Consider the following 21816-nt stretch of genomic DNA (forward strand, 5'->3'; position numbering starts at 1 on the left):
TTTTATTTGACACTCATCTGCACCATTTGAAAGCTGAGGAAACTGCGTTGTAGATATTGATGGTGTCTTCACGTTAATCAGACATGGAGTATTGCTGATTGCCTCACTTAGACAATAGGTGGAAAATCCTTAAAATCATTCACACGTTCTTTCCCTAGATTTTACCAACCATAGTCAAAAATGAAACACATGATTGAGGACACCTCTGATTGGAGGGGAATGGCTAGAGAATATTGAGAAAAAATAGTGACCTAGTTGCTGTTAAGATAAATCATGGAAAACTTCACACAGTAGAAATCTATTCTCTGCTCTGATCATGAGCATTGGCAGAGGCTCTGCTCCATGCCCTCATTCAGGGACCCCTAGGTGACAGAGGCTCTGCCTCTAACACATGGATTCCAAGGTGTCAAAAGCCTCTTATTTGTCCAGTTTCTTCCTTATTGGTGGTGGTGTTTATGTTTACATATCATAAATTCCTTACTTTCCAAGTTGACAGCCCTTTGTGCATATGTACATGTTTTTAAATTCTGCTGAGTAAGAAATCCTGGCATCTTTTAGATGAAGACAGTAAGACTTAATCTATCTGAACTAATGCTACTCTGGTAACTGTCTCAAAGCTTTGTAGGGCTAGACACTTTCTGCTCTGGCTTGTAATTATTTCTGGTACCTTGGGATTTACCTTTCTTTTTAACCCTGGCAACATTCTGATGATTTGTTTTGGAGTATATTTCATCTAGCACTTTTAGTTTTTGGAGCAGGAAGTGGGGAAGGGAGCATTTATCCATTAATGTCATCTTGGCCCACCCTGTTGCCAGAGGGCTAAGATGCCCTTTATACTCATAATACCTCCTTTACACTCCAGAATTAATGAAGTTTAAGTTATATATTGAGTTTATACTAAATTTAAAAACAATTAGTTATACATTAAATTTGTCCTCAAAGCAAACACACACAAGAAGACCTGCAAGTACACAGTTCTAAGGTTTGCAACTAAAACAGTCTTCACTGAATTTGGACTTTTTTTCTCCTGGTCATATTTGCATGGTAATTTTGGTATGTTAGTGAGTATACTTAAAGACACATCCCAGAATTCTCTTGGAAATAGAATATTAAATAATGAACTTGAGGTCTCCTTGTTTCATTGTCTTAATGAGTTCTTGTCATGGAAGAGATTCAGATGTCATTTCATCTGTGTCTTAAAAGGTTGATGTGATTTGTAAAGGCCTTAGAGGCTCTAAGACTCCATGATGGGTCTTCCTGATGTAGAATATTTACTGCCTTTAAGCATAAAGCCAAACAACTTGGGGCTTTTTAAGTTGTATGACTAAAGGAAATGGGGCAGCAGAGGAAGTTTTAGAACCTCTGTAGTTACTAGGAGAAACCTCTAGAATCTTCATCTTATTACATAATTTACTAAAGTGAGGAATGCCAGTGCAAGAAACTGGGGGAGCAGGAATAAGTACTATTAAATTAAATGCATATTAATAGAAACCCCTAGACAAAGGAATTTATTACATTTATACATTATGTATGTTCAAGAACAATTTATTCATAATTTCTTAATGAATGAAAATTGCAGTGATACTCTGAGAGAGGTTCTACTTGCAATGTTAGCATGTTACTTGTTGGATTCTAAAGTACTCCAAAGGTGCTTTGATACATTCCTGATAGGGATTAACAGTCTACTTTTCTGTTTAAACATCACACAGGGATTACACATTATGCTTCTTCCCAAGCAATCTTCCTCTACCGGTGTGTAAATATGATTGGTCTCCTTTTACTCTTAAGCTAAATGCTATCTTTCTGGCTTCACTCATTTGCTTTCTAGCAGCCTCCCCATGTTAGCCTTGCCACATGGTCAGTCTTCTGTTTGGTAGGTTTTATAAATCCTAAAAGTTCTAGTTCAGAAACAGCTCTAATAAACCGAGCACTGGAGGCTATAGCTAAGGAAATTCACCATGTACTTCTGACAAAAAGGGGTTAAAATCTCAATGTTAAAACATGATTTAGTAAACTGAATACATACTACTAAATTAAACTAAAACCCTTACTGGAAAACATTAGATGTAATTAGACTCTACTGTCAATAAGACACGAATGGAAAAGTGTGTAACACTTGAAAACATTAAATGTAATTAGACTCTACTGTCAATAAGACACGAATGGAAAAGTGTGTAACACTTGTCTGGTTCTCATTTTTCACAGAGTACGAAAATTGCTTCCCTGCCAACTTCTTAAAGTAACTATATTAATAACCTTAGAAAAATAGAGAATTCAATAATGACCATTTTTGGTGTATTCTGGAATATGACCTTTATATAAGTTTTAGACCAAATAGTTTAGTTTGGGCCATTTAAAATTCAGAATAAGTATTTAGAAACGAGTTGTCTTGGGATGGTATGGTTAAATCTCTAATGTAGATCTGGAGAAACTATAAACTATTCTGTATGCTAACTTGGACACTGTAGAACTGATTTTAAAGGATACTGGATAATTTCATTCCTTTCTTCTGAGGTTACAGAATTTGCATCCATTTTTTCAGCAGCTGTCACAACTGTTGCAAAGGCCTTTTGAGAGAGAGGACGAAAGAAGATAAAAATCTCTGCCACTGCCAGACATCTCTTATGGCACTTGAAGGCTCTGTATTTAAGCCAGGTCAAGCACTGCTGCTGCTGGTAGTTGACACATTTTAAAAACTGATACCAAATTTCAGAGTCTCAAAACTACACTGATGATCACTATAAATAAGTACACAAAAGCAGAAATATAGATCAATGGTACAGGATAGAAAGCCCAGAGGTAAACCCACACACGTATGGTCACCTAATTTACGACAAAGGAGGCAAGAACATACAAGAAGCTGAAGACAGCCTCTTCAATAAGTGGTGCTAGGAAAACTGGACAGCTACATGTAAAAGAATAAGTTAGAACACTCCCTAACACCATACACAAAAATAAACTCCAAAGGGATTAAAGACCTAAATGTAAGACCAGACACTATAAAACTCTTAGAGGAAAATATAGGAAAAACGCTCTTTGACATAAACCACAGCAAGGTCTTTTTTGACCCACCTCCTAGAGTAATGGAAATAAAAATAAACAAATGGGACCTAATTAAACTTAAAAGCTTTTGCACAGCAAAGGAAACCATAAACAAGACAAAAAGACAACCCTCAGAATGGGAGAAAATACTTGCAAATGAAACAACGGACAAAGGATTAATCTCCAAAATATACAAACAGCTCATGGAGCTCAATATCAAAAAAACAAACAATCCAGTTAAAAAATGGGTGGAAGACCTAAATAGACATTTCACCAAAGAAGACAGACAGATGGCCAAGAGGCACATGAAAAGCTGCTCAACGTCACTAATTATTAGAGAAATGCAAATCAAAACTACAATGAGGTATCACCTCACACCAGTCAGAATGGCCATCATCAAAAAATCTACAAACAATAAATGCTGGAGAGGGTGTGGAGAAAAGGGAACCCTCTTGCACTGCTGGTGGGAATGTAAATTGATAACATCCACTATGGAGAGCAGTATGGAGGTTCCTTAAAAAACTAAAAACAGAACTACCATACGACCCAGCAATCCCACTACTGGGCATATACCCTGAGAAAACCATAATTCAAAAAGAGTCACGTACCACAATGTTCATTGCAGCACTATTTACAATAGCCAGGACATGGAAGCAACCTAAGTGTCCATCATCGGATGAATGGATAAAGAAGATGTGGCACATATATACAATGGAATATTACTCAGCTATAAAAACAAACGAAATTGAGTTATTTGTAGTGAGGTGGATGGACCTAGGGTCTGTCATACAGAGTGAAGTAAGTCAGAAAAAGAAACACAAATACCATATACTAATGCATATATATGGACTCCAAAAAAAAAAAAAAGGTTCTGAAGAACCTAGGGGGAGAACAGGAATAAAGTCACAGATGTAGAGAATGGACTTGAGGACATGGGGAGGGGGAAGGGTAAGCTGGGACGAAGTGAGAGAATGGCATGGACATATATACACTACCAAATGTAAAATAGCTAGTGGGAAGCAGCCGCATAGCACAGGGAGATCAGCTCGGTGGTCTGTGACCACCTAGAGGGGTGGGATAGGGAGGGTGGGAGGGAGACGCAAGAGGGAGGGGATACGGGGATATATGTATGCATATGGCTGATTCACTTTGTTGTACAACAGAAACTAACACAGTTTTGTGAAGCAATTACACTACAATAAAGATCTATTAAATAAAGTATTGAGCTCTCTGCATAAGAAAAAAAAATTAGAAGATAATGGAATGGTTTCTGAATAATCTTATATTTCAGAGAATTAAGAAACGTGCAGAGAAAAACAGGTAGCAAAACTATTCAAAGTTGAAAAGCAAAGGATGCCCTGTATCCTCTACTCCAACCTCCATCTCCCAGGAAAATGCCTATTTTTCTTGGAAGCAGCCGATTATGCATATTTTTAAATGGTGACATGTGTCAAATAGGGCCTTTAACAGAGTTAACTTTTGTGTAGTTATTCCAATCTTTTCTTTTATGCAATAAGGGAAATGCTAGTTAATAATGTACTTTTTTATTCTGTGGAATAACGGAACTGACCTAAACTGTTTAGCTTTTGCTAAACATACTAAAATGTACTTATTTTGACCTGGCATGGATGCAGAATTGGCTCGGTTGAGGGTGTGGGATCAGAGTGCAGGGGTTTGTGTGGGACTGTTGAGCAGTGAGCTGCTTTTCTGGAGAAACTTGCCAGGTGATTTATAATGCTTTCCAAACCAAAGACAGGGCATTGAAAAAATAAGAGATGAGTTTCAAAGTACCAAAAGCATAAAAACATTCCAGGAAAGTTGTCATGGATGGTTAGACACACAGACAGCTTGCTCTTTCCCCCTGACCTACCTCCGACCAGTCCACAAGGTTGATTAGCCTGCTGCACTCCAGGTGCAGTTTATATGCTATGCAGATGTCTGGGGCGACATTTGGAATACAACCTTCTTCACTTCTCAGTGCTTCATTCTAAAAATAACAGTAAACTAAGATAACTACCTTTCAGAAATGATGAGGAACAAAATCAGACATTAATTAACCTGCTAACCTGAATTTAGTAAGCCAATAAGTGTAGTCTTTGGTTTCCTTTATTTTGTGAGTTGCACCTACTCTCTAATAGTTAGCTGGTTGTTTAGGATGAGGTCTTGGTCAAAATCCCTCTAGCTCCTAATCACTAGATGAATACAGCCAGGATCAGAAGACAAGCATATTCTTCATTCTCATCACAAATTATTAATTTTTTTCATTTTAATCATACATTATTCATTATTGAGACTCTAATGCATTTCTGGTTTCCATAAAAGTTTATGGAATTTTGTGGATTTTCAATAAAATGCCACTTCCAACATTTGTAATTACATGAATTCTAGCAATTACTATACTGTATACTGTATACCAACTGTATACCAACACACCACTACCAGGGATATAAGTTATCTCTCAAAGAAGACTGCTGTCAACACTGCAGATCCTAACCTCTACAAAACCATCAATGTTTTTTCAACCTATGTGAAAATGATGGTTCTTATTAAGAAACAAAATCTCTCTCAAACATACACATGGGAATTATATCCTTCCCAAAACTGCTGAAATCGCACCAGTTCTCTTCCGTGACTTACTACTAGCCAAAAAGACAGATTATGTAAAGAGTTTTAATTTGTGGTTTATATAATAAAAATAATTGATATTTTGTGCCTTAAATATGAAATTATTCAAGTACCCCACTACCACCGTCATTGAAAAATCACTGATTTACATCTTCCTACTCAGTACTCTCTTGTAAGGCTTATTAGCATGTTTGTGTGCCATTCTGGACAGGAAACCAATACCGCGGAACTCTCTTCATAGGTTTTATGGAGTCACTTCTTAAGTATCCTCTGTTGCAAGATTTCTAGGTGTTTAACTGAGTTGATAACTTATTAACAATTTAATATTAACTTAGCAAATTATCAGGAAATTACTTTATGTGTGTGTATATAACCGAAATACAGCTTACTGAGCTGTTTAAAATGATATTACCTGGTCATAGGAAAGTTAGTTTTAAAAATACTCAATTGTCTTGAACTCTCCGTTTAAAGAACAACTTGGAACTGGCAAATGTGTCTGGAGTTTAGCAGTTTTATCCCTGGCATATTGCTGGCTGTCCTCTATACTCAGCTCTGGAGATACTCTCAGAGCAGATCTTTCTTTGGTTTAAAATCCAAGATGAAATTCCTTTTTTTTTTTTGCATCAGAAACAATCATTTGGCTCTTTTAAGTAATTTCACTGGGCCATATGGTTTGACCTATTATCTGCTGTTATGTCTGTAAGAAACCTTTCCTTTATTTTCAAGAGTAGTAGCATTATACTCAAGTCTTAGTGCCTATGATCTGGTTTTATCACATGAAGGAGAAGACAATTACGCATGATCAAAAGTTGGCAGTGTTAGTTCATTGGCTTACAAAAAGCCCTCTAAAAATCTAAAGAATTTTTAAAAATATCTGAAAGAGGTGCAACCCTGAGCTGCCAGTTCCCTGCTCATTAGAACAGCAAATTTACAATATTTTTGTGATACATAAAGCCTGGAGTCTGAACTAAATTGTCAGAGAAATGACTGCTTCCTACCTTGAGGTAATAATACGGGTTGTTGAGTGCGGTATGGAGGGCGATCCGCGGGGCAGCGTTCAGGTGCTGGCGAAGGGTGTGGGCAGCACTGAAGTACAGCACCTCATGCAGAGGCTGTGTCTCTGGAAGCAGGAGGTATTCTCTGGAACCACCAAAGTCAGGTATCAGCTTTTAGATAAGCACAGGTCTATTTTCAATAAACCACTTTTGTCAGTCCTCTGTAGAGGGCTGAGCAACTTACCGAAAACGCAAAATCGACAATAGCCAAAACCAACCAAATATCAAATCCAGGGCAGCTGCACTCAGAATGCCACCTCTCCGTGTAGTAGTTTAAAACTTTGACTCTCTGGTGTACAAGAAACTATATTTTAGTTCTGATTTAAACTTCTGGGAACAAATGTATATAAATTACATTTCTGCTCAAAATCTTTTCTTTTTTAATGTCTTTATTGGAGTATAATTGCTTTACAATGGTGTGTTAGTTTCTGCTGTATAACAAAGTGAATCAGCTTTACATATACATATATCCCCATATCTCCTCCCTCTTGCGTCTCCCTCGCACCCTCCCTATCCCACCCCTCTAGGTGGTCACAAAGCACCCAGCTGATCTCCCTGTGCCATGCGGCTGCTTCCCACTTTGCTCAAAATCTTTAAGGTAGAATTTCTTAAAGTATAAATGAGTACTTTCTTAAATTATTTAGGAAACAGAGATATCCATATTCCTTCTCATAGCAAACATTTAACTCCTGGCAGTGTTAAACACAGGCCTCAGACCTGGAATTAAGAGTTTAGGAAATTCTTTTTTGATCACAGAGATGTCTCTCATAGAAGTAATACAGGTAAAGTTTTTTATGTGTTAGACTTCCTCCTTACTTTATAGGCAGAAAAGGCTAAATTTTAGCTTCAGAGTATTAAAAACAAGGAAATCATTTATCATTAAAATTTCAATTATTAAAAAAATAACACTGTAACTTGGGATTCTTCTGTCTTATTTATGAGCTAGACAATAAACCAATTTTAATGAAATCTGAACTTAAAAGATAAATCATTAAAAATTTCATCTGAATATGTAATGAGCCTATCAGCTGGTATGAGCTGTGACAGTACTTGGTTCCTGGGTGGCCTAGAGGGTAGCAAACTGGAAGGGAGAAGCTTTGGCACCGATAACCCAAAGACAGAGTAATAAGTCACTAACTTGATTAAAGCAGTTAACTCACATGCCTTCATAAAGATTTCTGGGGCTTAGTTAGTCCCGGGCCTAAAGTATTTTGGTCACATGACAGATTTGTATCAGCTCCCTTTCCCACCGGTGCAGGCAGAACCAAGCAGCTCCCTCAGCCCACCCACTGGGGAAATTACTCTTCTTCCTGGTGTCCTGGCTTTCTTCCCTCCTGGAGAGGATAGCAGGGCCTAGAAAAATCCCACCACACCTGCTCCTCCCGTGTGGTCTGGCTCTGAGGAAGAGAGGACGCAGAGAGGGTATGACCCGTGTCCCTCCCTCCCCACCACCTCCGTCCTGCCCGTCTCAAGAGCTCCTGGCCCCCTGCTCATTTAGCTTCCAGATGCTGCTCCTTCTTCAGAGTCATTGGAATAAAACCCATGTGCAAAAAGCATTAGGATTCTGACTTGGCCCTAAGAACCAGCATTCTATACCTCAAGTACTGCTAACATCTGACTCGAGATTAAGCTATTTAGCTGTAGTCTCAGGAATGGTTTCTGTGATGCGAGCTGCCTCCCTGGATGGCTGGCTACCCATTTGTAATTTCTGACCATAAACTTTTCCTATCCCAACCTCAGGCTGTTTTCTCCCCAATCATTATACATAATGGTCATTAAAAGTTCACGTTGGAGTCCTTGGTCTGTAATAAGGACTGGAAATCTAACAAGGCAACCAGATAAGAGTCAATTTCAGAAAAAATTTTGTCTCATATTTGTCCTCCTCTCCCTTTTCAACATCTTTATTTAATTTTTAGAGATTCAGATAATTCTCAAGGCAAAAGGCCTTTTTAGATACCCTCAAAGAACCTCCAGAGTCTAAATACTTGCCTGTATTTTGTTTCCACTGGGCTATGTTAGTTGAAAAATACTGACAAAACATCATCATATATTAGAATTTTTATCCAACTCCAAATTTGGAGACTGGCACGGACATCAGCAGTGAGTCTGGCACTGGAGCTCAGCATGACGCTCATTTTAGACTCAGAGCAGAGTCCACAAGCAAAAGAGGCGGTGGTCTGGGGGGAGCTGGTAGGACCACTTAGTATCCACAAGGGCTACAAGGTTGAAGCTTGTACTTTGGTGAAAACAGTAACTTAGAAAGCAGCAACTTATTCTCATTTCTCAGTAGTTTCAGCAAGAGCTGCTCATGGTGTACGGGGAACTCTACTTCCTGGAGTCTGTTGCTTATAGTGATCTTTCAAGGGCCGCTTTTCTCCAGAACTCCAAGCTCTGTTCAAACATCTGTGGTGTGGTCTTTGGGGACTGTGTGGGGAAAGAGAGCGGGCCTTCTGAAAGATGTCAGCAGACTGGGACTAACTATGTGACTTTCCAAGTCACAGCCTCTCTCTGGGCTTTAGCTGCCACATGAGTCCTCAGGTCCCATTTAGCTCTAACATACTACAGTCCTCATCTCTTCCCTGATGGGACACTCAAGCTTGGTAAAGATAGTAAATCCTAGTATGGAAATTGTTGTGATTTCACAATACAACACATTTCAATCATGCCCAGCTTTATTTCAAGAACTGCTCAGGAAGGTGAAAAGTCAGGCATATTAGGTCAAAGATCATAAAAGGGGAATGGTTGGTTGGCTTCCAACCCTGCAATTTGGGATTTGTGGGAATGCAGAAAGGAACATGACATTTGACCTATAAATTATGCCAAATTATACTGTAAAATCATTTTTAGCAACTACAATGGTCTCAACTTGGTAAAAGGGAAAAACCAGGAACTTGGGGCTAGAAACTACAAGAACAGGAAGGCCCAGTATGGCAAGGTTAATTCTATGAGTTTTCCAAGGTCATTTCTAGCCAGTAGGTCACTTTAGAATTGCACTGTGTCACTTTTGTGACCCATTTCTCTCACTTTAACCTTCCTGTTGTCATACTTGGTTGATCGTTTCGACCTCTGTCCTGACATTAGTAATTTCTCCCCAGTGACGAGGAACAATGACTCTGCCCCAAAACTGTCCTGGAAAATGGAACTCTTCACTTTCAAGAAGGACAGGCAATTTATCAGAAAACCACTCTTTGTCTTCAATAACTGAGCTGCTTTTTTTTTTAGTACTTGATTCTAGTCAGTGCCTAGCCTGCTGCTGAGTTTGAATTGCCATTAAAAAACAGAATAAGCAATGACAAAGAACAGTTTTTTCCCTATTTAACTATTAAATCATTTTATTTTTCAGACCTCTCATTTTTTTCCTATATGGCATGTCCCACCTGCAGGTGAGATGTATGATTTTAAAGAGCTACACAGAGCTGGCTTTTGGGAAATCCAAATATCAGAATGATCTGGGTTTCCCAAAAAAGGAATCACCTTAAAATACAGGTAGGACTGGTGGACTTCTAAACTGACTCTGAGTACCCTGCTCACCATGCGTCTGTGCTGACATGATCCAGAGTTACACTGGTATCCCTCAGAATTAGAAACCCTTTACTCAGGATAAAATAGGGTATTACAGCTGGGCTGGGCTGTTTTCTGGGTTTGGCCCAGATCCAACATACTCTGAGCAAAGACAGAGCAAGGATTAAGTGTAAGGCAAACACTCTGCTACTAGGGGGAAAACACTCACTTTTCTGTTTCCTGTTCTGTTTCCATCCTCACCCCCGCCCAGGCCTAATGAACTACATCAAATTTAAACCTGTGTTCTTGAACTGGCAGTAAAAGAATGAACTAAGCCATCTGCTGAGCGACCTTAATAAGGATGGGAAAGGAATAAAATTACAAGTCTGCGCTGGACGGAGGGCCTCGAGGAGCAAAAAGCCTAACCCAGAAGTGTCCCGGACTGGCTGCGGACAGCTATCACACCAGTGTTATTTGGGCAAATAGCCTGATTTTTAGCTCTGAAAAGCAACAACAGACTCACCGTGCCAGACTGTCGATGAAGCTCACAAGCTGTTCTCTGAGGACTTCAAACTTGGTCTGCCTCTTACTTGCTCTTCTTAACTCCTTCATTTCCAATAATGACTATGGATGAAAGAACACACCTTGTTCTGTTTCTGGTGATTCTGAGACAGAAAGCCCCTCAGAGGGCAGCTCTGTTGCTCAGGCAGAGGCAGCTGATGCCCTTTCCATACGACAGAGTGTACAGAAAAAGAACCAGATCAATAGGGGTTGTGTTTATCTTTTATTTTTCAAGACTGGGAAGAATCTCCCCTCCTAGGTATTTTGCTTCAAAAAATATAAAGTGACTTTTCAGAGAAAGAGGAGAAGGGCAGCTTACGTCGCTACTAAGTTATAGGGCAGAGCGCCCACGAGCCACAAGCCACTAATTCATTTGAGAAAAGGACTTCCAAGAAGAAGAGAAAACGCTTGCTCTTTGCCATGCTAACAGAATAGATTCCATATGCTTTGGTTTGCTTAGGTTGATATTTTATTCTACGTTCCTCATAACTTGGTATCATGGTTTACAGAAGGTTCTTTACTTTGACAACCAAGATCCTAAAGTTAGAACTATCTGAAAAAGGCTACTACACTAGACACACTGTGGCTCAATTTCTGCTCTATACTCAATATGCATTTCTTTAAAAAATCAAGAAAAATATCTAAAACTAAAGAGTCTCTTCTGAACCTCTCAATTTGATCAAACTGAAAAACAAATACATCAGATAAATAATCAGATTTCCTTTTGCAACCAGGTTCCCATTTTCCCTTATTACTAGTTAATTCTCTTTCTCTCTGAGGCTATCGGAACAGTTTCCGCCAACTTCTACATGGAGAATGAGGATAGCAGTGGGATAAACAGGATGTTCAATTTATAAGTGAGTTACAAAGTCTGCTTTGTTCCTAGTTGTGGTTTAAAAATGAAAACAAAAACATCCAGGCAGAGCTAATCTAGGGCACACGGGAACATCAGGGGATGTGGCTGGAAGGGTAAGAAAGTGCTCTGACCTTCTGAAGATGATAGAGGTCTGTCTTCTGAAGTCCCTTTGACTGTGACTCAGAAGTATCTTCTTCTTCTTCTTTGGCTTCTGCTTTTAATACAAAACCAACATACAGCAGCTTGGGTAAATCCATTTAAGAGAACAAACATTTCTACTACTCCAAGGGAAATAAAGTTTCATCCATTTTTTTTTTAATGTGGCAGGGGATCAAGGTTCCATCACATAAATGATTTCTTCCAGAAGCTGAAGGTCAATAAATATTACATAAGTTATGCTGCAGAGAGGTCTTCAAAGAAACCAGCTACTGAATTTTAAAGATGTGACCAACAGTGAGAACAAAACAAAATACAAACAAATCCCCTCAAACCAATAGGAAAAAAAATCTCCAAATCTTTGTGCTGTTATAAATAGCTTTTAAAAAACAAACAAATTCAAATTATGGTCCTTTGATTATGCCACGATTGATGTAAACAATACAAACCTACACCCTGGAAAACTTGGCCTGGATCTTCCCATTCTCTATATTTGACATGCTATTTAAGTCTGAAGTCGGTAGTGCATATAAGTTTTGAAATAATCTACTGAAATACAAACTGCATCATGGTTCTTTAGCAAAGGAAACAGAAAATGGTATCTGGTAAAAGGTGTAGTTGTGTTTCCAGAGAACATGAGGTTCTAACAGCCTCTCCCTGGTGCAGGGCACGTTTTAGGAACCTCACACTCACATGGCTTATTTGGCCAAACCTAAGACAGGAAGATGCAGCCGGAGAATCTGCCTTGTTCTCGAAGAATAAATTTCTTTTTAGCTATTGATAAATCTTGGTTCAAGAAAGATATGCTTTAAGGTTAAAATATCTAATAAATTCTCTGTCCCATTTCATTAACATGTAGCAGAGCCTTAAAAATAAATCTGATATGACACTCTGACCTACTTAACCCTCCAAATGTAATTTTAAACCTAAACTGTAATGTGTAGTAACTGTCAAGGAACTAGAGATAGCATACAGTCAAACTGTACGCCTGTCCAATATGGGAGGGTGGGGTTGATTTCACTTTATTATTAATAATGTGCCACTTTTGAAAACAGAAAAGTACATTTATTCAAGACACTCGTTTTGCTTCAACTTATAAAATTCTTTATTCTTCAGACAGTTAATCATCTTAATTACCAACCTTCCCATTTCTAAAAGCTGTGTTCCTTTATTTAATATTAGCACATCACAGGATTTGTTCACTAGCTTATGTTACATGAACTCTAATTAAAATTATTACAATATCTGCAGTTTCATTTTACAAAAATCCCTGAGTCTGATTTTGTAAAAGACTGAAATTTACCTAATTTATCTTATATTCTTCTAAGTCTTTTACCCTGTTTATATGCTTAAGGGCAGCCCCTCACTGTCCCAGTGACCCTAACTAGGTGGCGACTGTGAATCCATGAGAAAAAAAACAATAAGCTGGTGATTAAGAAAGAGGTGGGCTCCAGGCTGGGTACTACCCTAGCTAGCTACGAGATCTCAAGCAAGCTCCTTCCTCTTCCTGGGCTTTAGTTTCTGTTGCAGCTGGACTCAATAATCTCTATGATACCAATTTCCAGCCCTTTAAAATGTTTATGATTTGAAAATGGTTCGGCTCACTTGTCCTGCAAATGCACTGCAGAGCAATAATGCCTGCGCGTGATCTGGAGGGAGCCCCTGGTACCATGGGGTGGCACTTCCTCACGCTCATGCCCCTCCAGTCAAGTAGGCTGGCTCTTTCATCTTGCATTGGCTCAGCACTCATGGGGCCTAGCGCTGCAGCTATGGAGAGAGAGGGAGGGATTCAGCAAAAGACGTTTCCTAAATCTAAAGGATTTAAAGACAAAGGGACACTTGCCAAACACAGAAAGGATTGATAGGGACATTCCAAGTGCAATGTTTTCACCATGCCTTGGTTCGATCCGTGTGCTTATACACCAAGTTGCCTCTTTTCCCCAGACCCCATTAAAAATTTCCCTCAATAGGGGAAAATAAGAAGTGCACAGTCATTTTGCTTGTTTTACTGAAGGAGTACTATACTTTGGTGCTAGAAACAGAGCAAGGGAAGAGCCCATGAAAAGTTAAACATCAGTATCAATCCACTGAGCCCCCTCAGAACAAAGAAGTCCTGGAGCATCGGAGCGCTGAACAGGCTGCCTGTGCACAGGCAGGCATCCCAGCTTTCGGCAAACAGCGAATCCTGCGCAGGTCACGCAAGGTAAAGGAAACTGTGCCCTCCTCCAACACTGAGGAATGCCAGGCTGCCGCAGTTCATTGAGGACTGAAAGATTCAAGCTTTGTAAACCTGATTGAAGCAAACCTCATGCATATTTTGGTAATCAGCATGCCAATGAGCCTCGCTGCTGTGAAAGCAGTTCACAGCTATTAATTTTCAGGCTTACAAATAATTTATGCAGTGTTTTTGAAATCTATAAAGAACTTGATGAAATGCTTAAGAAAAACATCTAAAAGGAGTCCTTAATTATGATGCCCTGCTACTCTCTCCAATCTTTTTGATTTCTTTTTGCTGCCCTTTTTTGTTTTCACCCCTAAGGTAAGTCCTCAAAACTGTCCATCTGGAGAAAGAAATTTCTTTCCTGCCCATCTGATAGTTTTCATTGTTTAAACCAAATCTGGAAGAGAACCATTTGGCTTAGTTGTCACGTTGTGCTATTCTGAGGCTTGGTATACTGACTGATCACAAACTACGTTACCTCTTCATCTCTCAACACATCAGAACGTGGGGTTTTCCATGTTATTTTATAGTTAAATGACTGTCATAGCCAGTAGAATTGGCCAGATATTATATTCTCACCATCGAGGCTCTGAAACTGGGCCAGGAACTCCTCTATTCTCTTTGCTGTGTTGCCAAGCTGCTTTTCAGAAGAGGACTTAAAAACCTTGAAACATTTCTGAAGCATGGCCATCAGTTCATCCTTTGCCAACATCCTAGAACAGAATCAGTGACAGGAGATGTAATATAACTGGAAAATTCATGTACTTAAAAAACACTGTCTACATTTTAAATGTTTCTGGTCAGAAGAAGATGGTATAAAATGCTTCATTGGTAGCTACCAACTTTTTGGGGGGAGACTTTCCTCAATGTATGTGATATTCAGAAGTATTCAGAAGAGTTCTCATGATAAAGTGCAACTTGGAAAGTTTACAATCTGGGTTCATAGCCTGGTTCTGGCACTTACTATGTTTGTAACATAGAACACTTTACTAAACATCTTTGATCTCTGGCTTCCTTGCCTGTGAAATGGAAATAGGAACTTACCTATTTCACAAGGCAGATGGAAGCTTAAGAATTCAATAAGAAGATGCATTTGAATGAGCACAGTGCTTTTACCACACAGCAGGCATTTAAGGTTAGTTTCCCTTTCCTTCAGATCTAAACATAAATAAGAGACAAGAAACGTCTGCTGAGGATGTAACACTCATGCTAAATGAAACCTGTTTGAAATGACCAAAAAAGTATTATCAGTGATTTCTTTATTATTTTAGCTAGGCTTTATATCTTCTATGGGCTTTGTTAACACCAATCAGTAAATCCACTGAACTTTAAAACTAGTAGGCAATTCTGCTTGTTCTATATAGCATAGGTAGAATGATTCTGTAATTCCTTCAAGGCCACAGAGGAAATCTTTGTTAGACATGGAAAATGAACACAGATATTCTAAAATTAAGATCCTGTTTTCAGGGTCATTACTTATAGGATCTCTCCCCTAAGATCATATTCAGTAACAGATGAAAGTACAATGATTAAAAGTTCTTACATTAATCATGAAAGAAAACAATCGGCCAAAACCAGAATATGGGTCATTCTGTAAGAAAACTATCTTATGTTTGACATTTTTCATAGTAAAAAATTTGGGGAAAATACTATTATTACTAAGTTAGAGAAAAAAATGAAGCTAAGTAGACTATGATTACCTCAAAATTAAGCTGGTTACTTCAACTAAAATTTAAACCCAAACCAAAAACAAAAAACAACAAAAAAAGACCCAGAACAAAAGCAAACGAACAAAACAGTCACACAACCAATAAATACAGAAACTGGCAGGGGTGGACAAAAAAGTAAACTTTTCCCTAGTTTTAAGAATATAAAATCTTCTCTTCCTCTTTCTACAATAATATAATTATCCAAAGTGTAATCTTTATCTGTGAAATAATTATCCAAAGTGTAATCTTTATCTGTGAATGAAGGGCAGCTAACAAACATGTCAAAGACAACGAAGCCAACACATTTAATTCTTGATTACATTTGAGATTATTTTAAATAATCTGGCTTTCTATTGCCCAGATGGAGTCAAACTATTAAGAGAAGAGAGCTAACTTGAAGTCAGATACAGCTGAACAATCTCATACGCGAACTTAAGCCCTACTCAGACTAGATCAGCATTTCCAGGCTCCAAGGAATCCCCGGCACTGGCTTGCTGTAAGGGCAGAGGCTGAGGAAACGCTAGAGGAGGTCTAACCTGCAAGAGCAGCACCCTGAGGACTAGCTCCCCAGGCCACAGGCAGCCACCCCTCACATCTCCTTGCAGCTTACAGAACTGAATATTGAGGAGGGCAAAGCCCAGCCTATTATTCATTTTCAGGATGCAATAAAAAATGGCATTATGTCACATAATTTTGAAATCTAACTTTACCAGTCATAATTTTTAACGTGGCATTTGATTGGAAGGGGTAGCTCTTTCATCTCAGGTATAAACTTCCAGGGATTCAGACAGTTATTACTCTTTTTATTCTTAGCCAAAGACTATGTTCTTATTGTTTCCAGAGTAACAAAAGACCTTATACGTTCCCAAGTACTCTCAGGTTTAATATAAAACAAGACTTGAAGTAAGGTTGATTAGAGCAAATAATGTGAACCCAATAAAGTCATTAATTGAAATTTTTCAATTAAATTATATATATTTACACAAAGAACTAACAAAGATGCCTGCTATCATCACTATTATTCAGCATCATTCTAGAATCTATTCTACAACAATAAAAATGAAGCAAGTGGTACAAACATCAGAAAGGAAGATGAAATTTATTATTTGCACAGGATACAACGGTAAGGTTAGAAAGTCTAAGAAAGCTACAGAAGTATTAAAGAGTGTAAAAAGGGTGGGTGCATATAAGGCAAATACATATGTGTGTGTATATGCACACACACGTCAATACCTTACAGTTACATGTAATCAATGTCTTAACATTAAACTATGGAAAAAAGAGCATGTTCAAAATGGCAACAAAAACTATAGAATAGGGCTTCCCTGGTGGCGCAGCGGTTGAGAGTCCGCCTGCCAATGCACTGCCGATGCAGGGGACACGGGTTCGTGCCCCGGTCCGGGAAGATCCCACATGCCTCGGAGCGGCTGGGCCTGTGAGCCATGGCCGCTGAGCCTGTGCATCCAGAGCCTGTGCTCCGCAACGGGAGAGGCCACAACAGTGAGAGGCCCGCGTACCGCAAAACAAACAAACAAACAAACAAAAACTATAGAATATTATGACAAATGTGTAAGACATAGCAAAAAAATGAAAGCCCTGAATAGACATTTTAAGTTCTAACTCTCAATACTGTAAAGATATAAATTCACTCCAAATTAATCCAAAATTTAATACTTTTTGAAACAAAATTCCAGTGGGCATTTTTTAAAAGCCAAAAAAAATCACTCTGAAATTAATCTGGAAAAATAATTGTTCCTAAAACAGGAACAAAGTGTGTATACTTGAGTGTATGTAGTGAGTGGGGCTATTAATATTATCAAAAGGTATACGCTACAGTGATTAAAATCAGATGGTACTTTGTATAGGAATAGACAGGACGATAGAAGAAAATAAGAATCTAGAAAGAGATCAAGGTATATATGAGAATTTGGTACATGACACAAAGGTACCACTTCAAATCAGTGGGGAAGAGATGGGGAGTACTGGAAATAACTAGTTTGAAAAAAACAGATCATTACCTCAATATATTTCAGAAAGAATAAAAATGTTGGGGAGGGGAAAGAACCAGTCCATCAATCATGAACTACTAGAAGAAAAAAAGAAAACTATTTAAGTCTGGTAACATCCAGCATCAGCAAGAGTACAGGGAAATAAATACTGATACATTGTTGGTGCAAGTGTACAATAGTGTTTATATTTTAGACTCAGAAAGTCTATGTACTTATTTTGTGGAAATAAATATACTAACGTGCAAACACAAACTCACCCTCAGTGATTACTGTTTGTAACAATAGAGATAGAAACAACCTAAACATATATCAAGCAAGGGACTAATTAAAGTGTTACACTTTCAAAACAAGGGATACTACATAGTGGGGATAAATAATGAAGTAATACAAGTGATGACAGCTAATATTTCTACGCACAGGTATGTATACCAGGCGTCATTTTATCTCCACAACACTGTATGATGAGATACTATTATTATTCCCATGTTAAGAGATGAGAAAACAGAGGCACAGAAGACTCAAGTAACTTGCCTAGAGTCTGGTTGGCAAAGCTGGGATTTGAACCCAGTCTGGCTGGGCATCCGTGCTCTTACCGATGATCTTATAGTGCATCTCAAGACACAATGTCCATGGTAGAATATTAGGAGCAAAACAAATAAACTACCATGACAAAAACCAATCAGACAAATCCAAAAAACAAAAAAAATGCAAATTGTGGAACACTGCATAGTATGATTTAATATATGTTTGTGCCTGCAAAAACAATCTGAAAGTACAAACTGCCAACAGTGGATGACTGGCTTTCAAAGTTATATAACACAAGGGGTAATGTCAGAAAAGTACTGTTATGTTTTCATTTAGATTACTGTTAGAGTGGCTCCAGCAAGCACTTTGGACAAACCACACCTAACTGAACAAAATTAACTAAAAATGACTAAAAAATAAAAATTAATTTTATCTCCCCAAAGTTTGTTACATATAGCAGCCCAAATAGAAAATTAAGGATTGAGGGACTTTCCTGGTGGCACAGTGGTTAAGAATCTGCCTGCCAATGCAGGGGACACGGGTTCGAGCCCTGGTCCGGGAAGATCCCACGTGCCACGGAGCAAAAAAGCCCGTGCGCCACAACTACTGAGCCCGCACTCTAGAGACCATGAGCCGCAACTACTGAGCCCATGTGCCACAACTGGTGGAGCCTGCACACCTAGAGCCCGTGCTCCCCAACAAGAGAAGCCACCACAATGAGAAGCCCGCACACGGCAAGGAAGAGTAGCCCCTGCTCACCGCAACTAGAGAAAGCCCATGCGCAGCAACGAAGACCGAATGCAGCCAAAAAAAAGAAGAAAATTAGGATTGAGTCTAGCCACCAGACCAGCATTTTTCAAACTGAGTTTTCAAAATGGGTTTCAACCATTATTAGTCAAGAAACCATTCATTCATTCAGTCAGTCAGTCATTCAATAAACATTTACTGAATACTTACTAATACCAGGCATGGTTCTGGGCATTTAAGATACACCTCAGTGAATCAAAAAACCCTGTCCTGGGCTTCCCTGGTGGCGCAGTGGTTGAGAGTCCGCCTGCTGATGCAGGGGACACAGGTTCGTGCCCCGGTCCAGGAAGATCCCACATGCCGCGGAGCGGCTGCGCCCGTGAGCCATGGCCGCTGGGCCTGCACGTCCGGAGCCTGTGCTCCGCAACGGGAGAGGCCACAACAGTCAGAGGCCCGCGTACCGGGGGAAAAAAACAAACAAACAAAAAAAACCCCTGTCCTCATGAAACTGACATTCTAGCTGGGCTGGGGGGTTGTGCAGAGATAACAAACACTATCTCATATTACTATATATGTTAAAAATTGGTATTATGAAAAAATATTGAGCAGAGTTGGGGGGAGGGTTTGAGGGCAGGTAGGTTTCAATTTTAAAATAGTTATTAGGCCTCACTGAGATGACATTTGATCAAACATGTGAAGGAGGTAAGAGAGCCATACAAGAACGTAGGAGAAAAACTTTTCCTGAGAGAAAACAATGCATGCAAAGGCCCTACGGTGGGTATATGTCTGGCCTGTGCAAAAAAACAAGGAGGCTGAGGTCACACAAGTGGAAGTCGAGACCGAGTGATAGGCAATGAAATCAGAGAGAGGGAATGAAGGGCTAGATCATGTATGGTCATTGTATAGATGCTGGTTTTACCCTGAGTGAAAACGGGAGTTTTGAGCAAAGGAGTGACATTATCTGACATATTTTAATAGGATTATTTTGACTGCTATTTTGAGAAAAACCTGTAAGGGAGCATATGTGGAAGCAAGGAAGCCAGTTAGGAGGTGATGGCAATAATCCAGATGAGAGTTGACGGTGCCTTGGACAATGGTGGTACCAGTGAGGGAAGGTGGCAAGAAGAGGTTTGGTTCTTGAAATATTTTGAAGGCAGAACCCAAGTTTTTGGCTTTGAACAATTGGAAGGATAGGGAGACTGCAGGAAGATTCTAGGTTTCAGGGGAAGATCAGGCATTCAATTTTGAACATGTTAACTATGAGCTGTATATCAGATATCCAAGTGGAGGTGTCAACAGGTAGATGGACATAAGAGTCTGGCACTCAGGAGAAAAGTGTGGGCTCTTGATTAAGCCCTGGGGCACTATAATGTTAGGATGTCAGGGAGAAGAGAAATTACCAAAGACTGAGGGGGAGGAACATGCAACTGAGGTAAGAGGAAAACCAAGAGAATCTAGGCCCTAGAAGTCATTAAGGAAACAGTGATGAACTGTGTTAGATGCTGATAATAGGTTAATGCAAATGAAGACAGAATTGATCATTTAAAACATTTAGCAACATGAGGGTTGCTGGTGACGTTGATCAAAGTATATTGCTAGAGTGGACAAACCAAATCAGCTAAAGAGAGAAGAGAGGAGAGAAACTGGAGATAGTGTGACAATGCTTTCAAATTTTGGTGGATTCCATCTAGCATTTACTTTAAAAGAAATAAAATAAAATTGAAAAGTAAATACAGTTGTCCCGCGGTATCTATGCGGGATCGGTTCCAGGACCCCTGAAGATACAAATATCCGAGGATGCTCAAGTCCCTTACATTAAATGGTATAATATTTGCACATAACCTACGCATATCCTCCCAGATACTTTAAATCATCTCTAGATTACTTATAATATCTAATACAGTGTAAATGCTATGCACATAATTGCAAATACAATATAAATACTATGTAAATAGTTGCCAGTGCGTAGCAAATTCACATGCTTTTTTTTCCTGCTTTTTAGAACTTCTTGGAATTTTTTTTAATATTTTCAATCTGTGGTTGGTTGAATCCATGGATGTGGAACCTGCAGATACAGAGAACAAACTGTACCAAAGTCTAAAAGTTTGAAAGCCAGCACGCTGGACTACTTTAAAGAGAAAGGAAAAACAAACGCGTGCGTCTAAGACACGTTTCATTAATGCTGAAAAAGCTATTATCTTTAACCAACTTGATTAAGTGATTATATCACTTTTGTGTAAATGGTTCAAAACAGACTGTGATACTTCATGTGTTGAAAGCTTTATAGGTTGTTATTTTAAAAAAAAGTTTCCTTAACTAAGACAGAAAGAGAATCATTTAGCAACCATTTAAAAGCAATCATCCTGCAGGGCAATGAGTGTTCTGCTTCATCATGCAGAAAGGCAACAACTTCTGGTTAAGTACTGATTATATAAACGTCTGATTGAGAACAGGCTAGAAGGAGAAACTGGCCAATCCATGGCTAATACAAAGATCTTCCGAATAATAAGTTCTCAAGTTCTAAACAGATACTACCAGTATAAAACAGCTTCAAAAAATATTCAAACACTCAAACCTGCAAATATATCAACAAAGACTAGAAGAAAGCAAAACAAAAAGGCTTATAAAAGAAACATTCACAGAGACTGTCTTCTTCCAAGACAACACAACAAAGTAATCACATATGATCCTAACAAGTGAAATAGAAACCAAAAATATGCATAATTCCTTTTAACCTTGATATTTCATATCAGACGCCACTTCCTCCAAGAAACTGTTCGACCTCCCAAACAGAGGTTAACTGTCCAGT

General features: G+C 38.9%; 1 protein-coding gene across 3 annotated transcripts in view; it reads right to left on the reverse strand.

Moving 5' to 3' along the window:
* Positions 1–277: 277 nt before the first annotated feature.
* ORC3 (origin recognition complex subunit 3) overlaps positions 278–21816 on the reverse strand; it is a 62314-nt gene continuing 40775 nt past the window's right edge. Inside the window, exons 14-20 of one of the 3 annotated variants that reach the window (XM_082855530.1) lie at positions 14597–14730; positions 11772–11851; positions 10747–10847; positions 6666–6807; positions 4913–5029; positions 2488–2567; positions 278–1930 (exon numbers count right to left, since the gene is read on the reverse strand). In XM_082855530.1, coding sequence (XP_082711656.1) covers positions 1825–1930; positions 2488–2567; positions 4913–5029; positions 6666–6807; positions 10747–10847; positions 11772–11851; positions 14597–14730 — 760 coding nt within the window. In that variant the 3' untranslated portion in view covers positions 278–1824. Of the gene's footprint in view, positions 1938–2487; positions 2568–4912; positions 5030–6665; positions 6808–10746; positions 10848–11771; positions 11855–14596; positions 14731–21816 lie in introns of all 3 variants that reach the window. The other 2 variants (XM_082855528.1, XM_082855529.1) reach the window with 2 other exon arrangements.

The sequence above is a fragment of the Leucopleurus acutus genome (genome assembly GCF_964270905.1).
Source record: "Leucopleurus acutus genome assembly, chromosome: 15".
Classification (NCBI taxonomy): domain Eukaryota; kingdom Metazoa; phylum Chordata; class Mammalia; order Artiodactyla; family Delphinidae; genus Leucopleurus; species Leucopleurus acutus.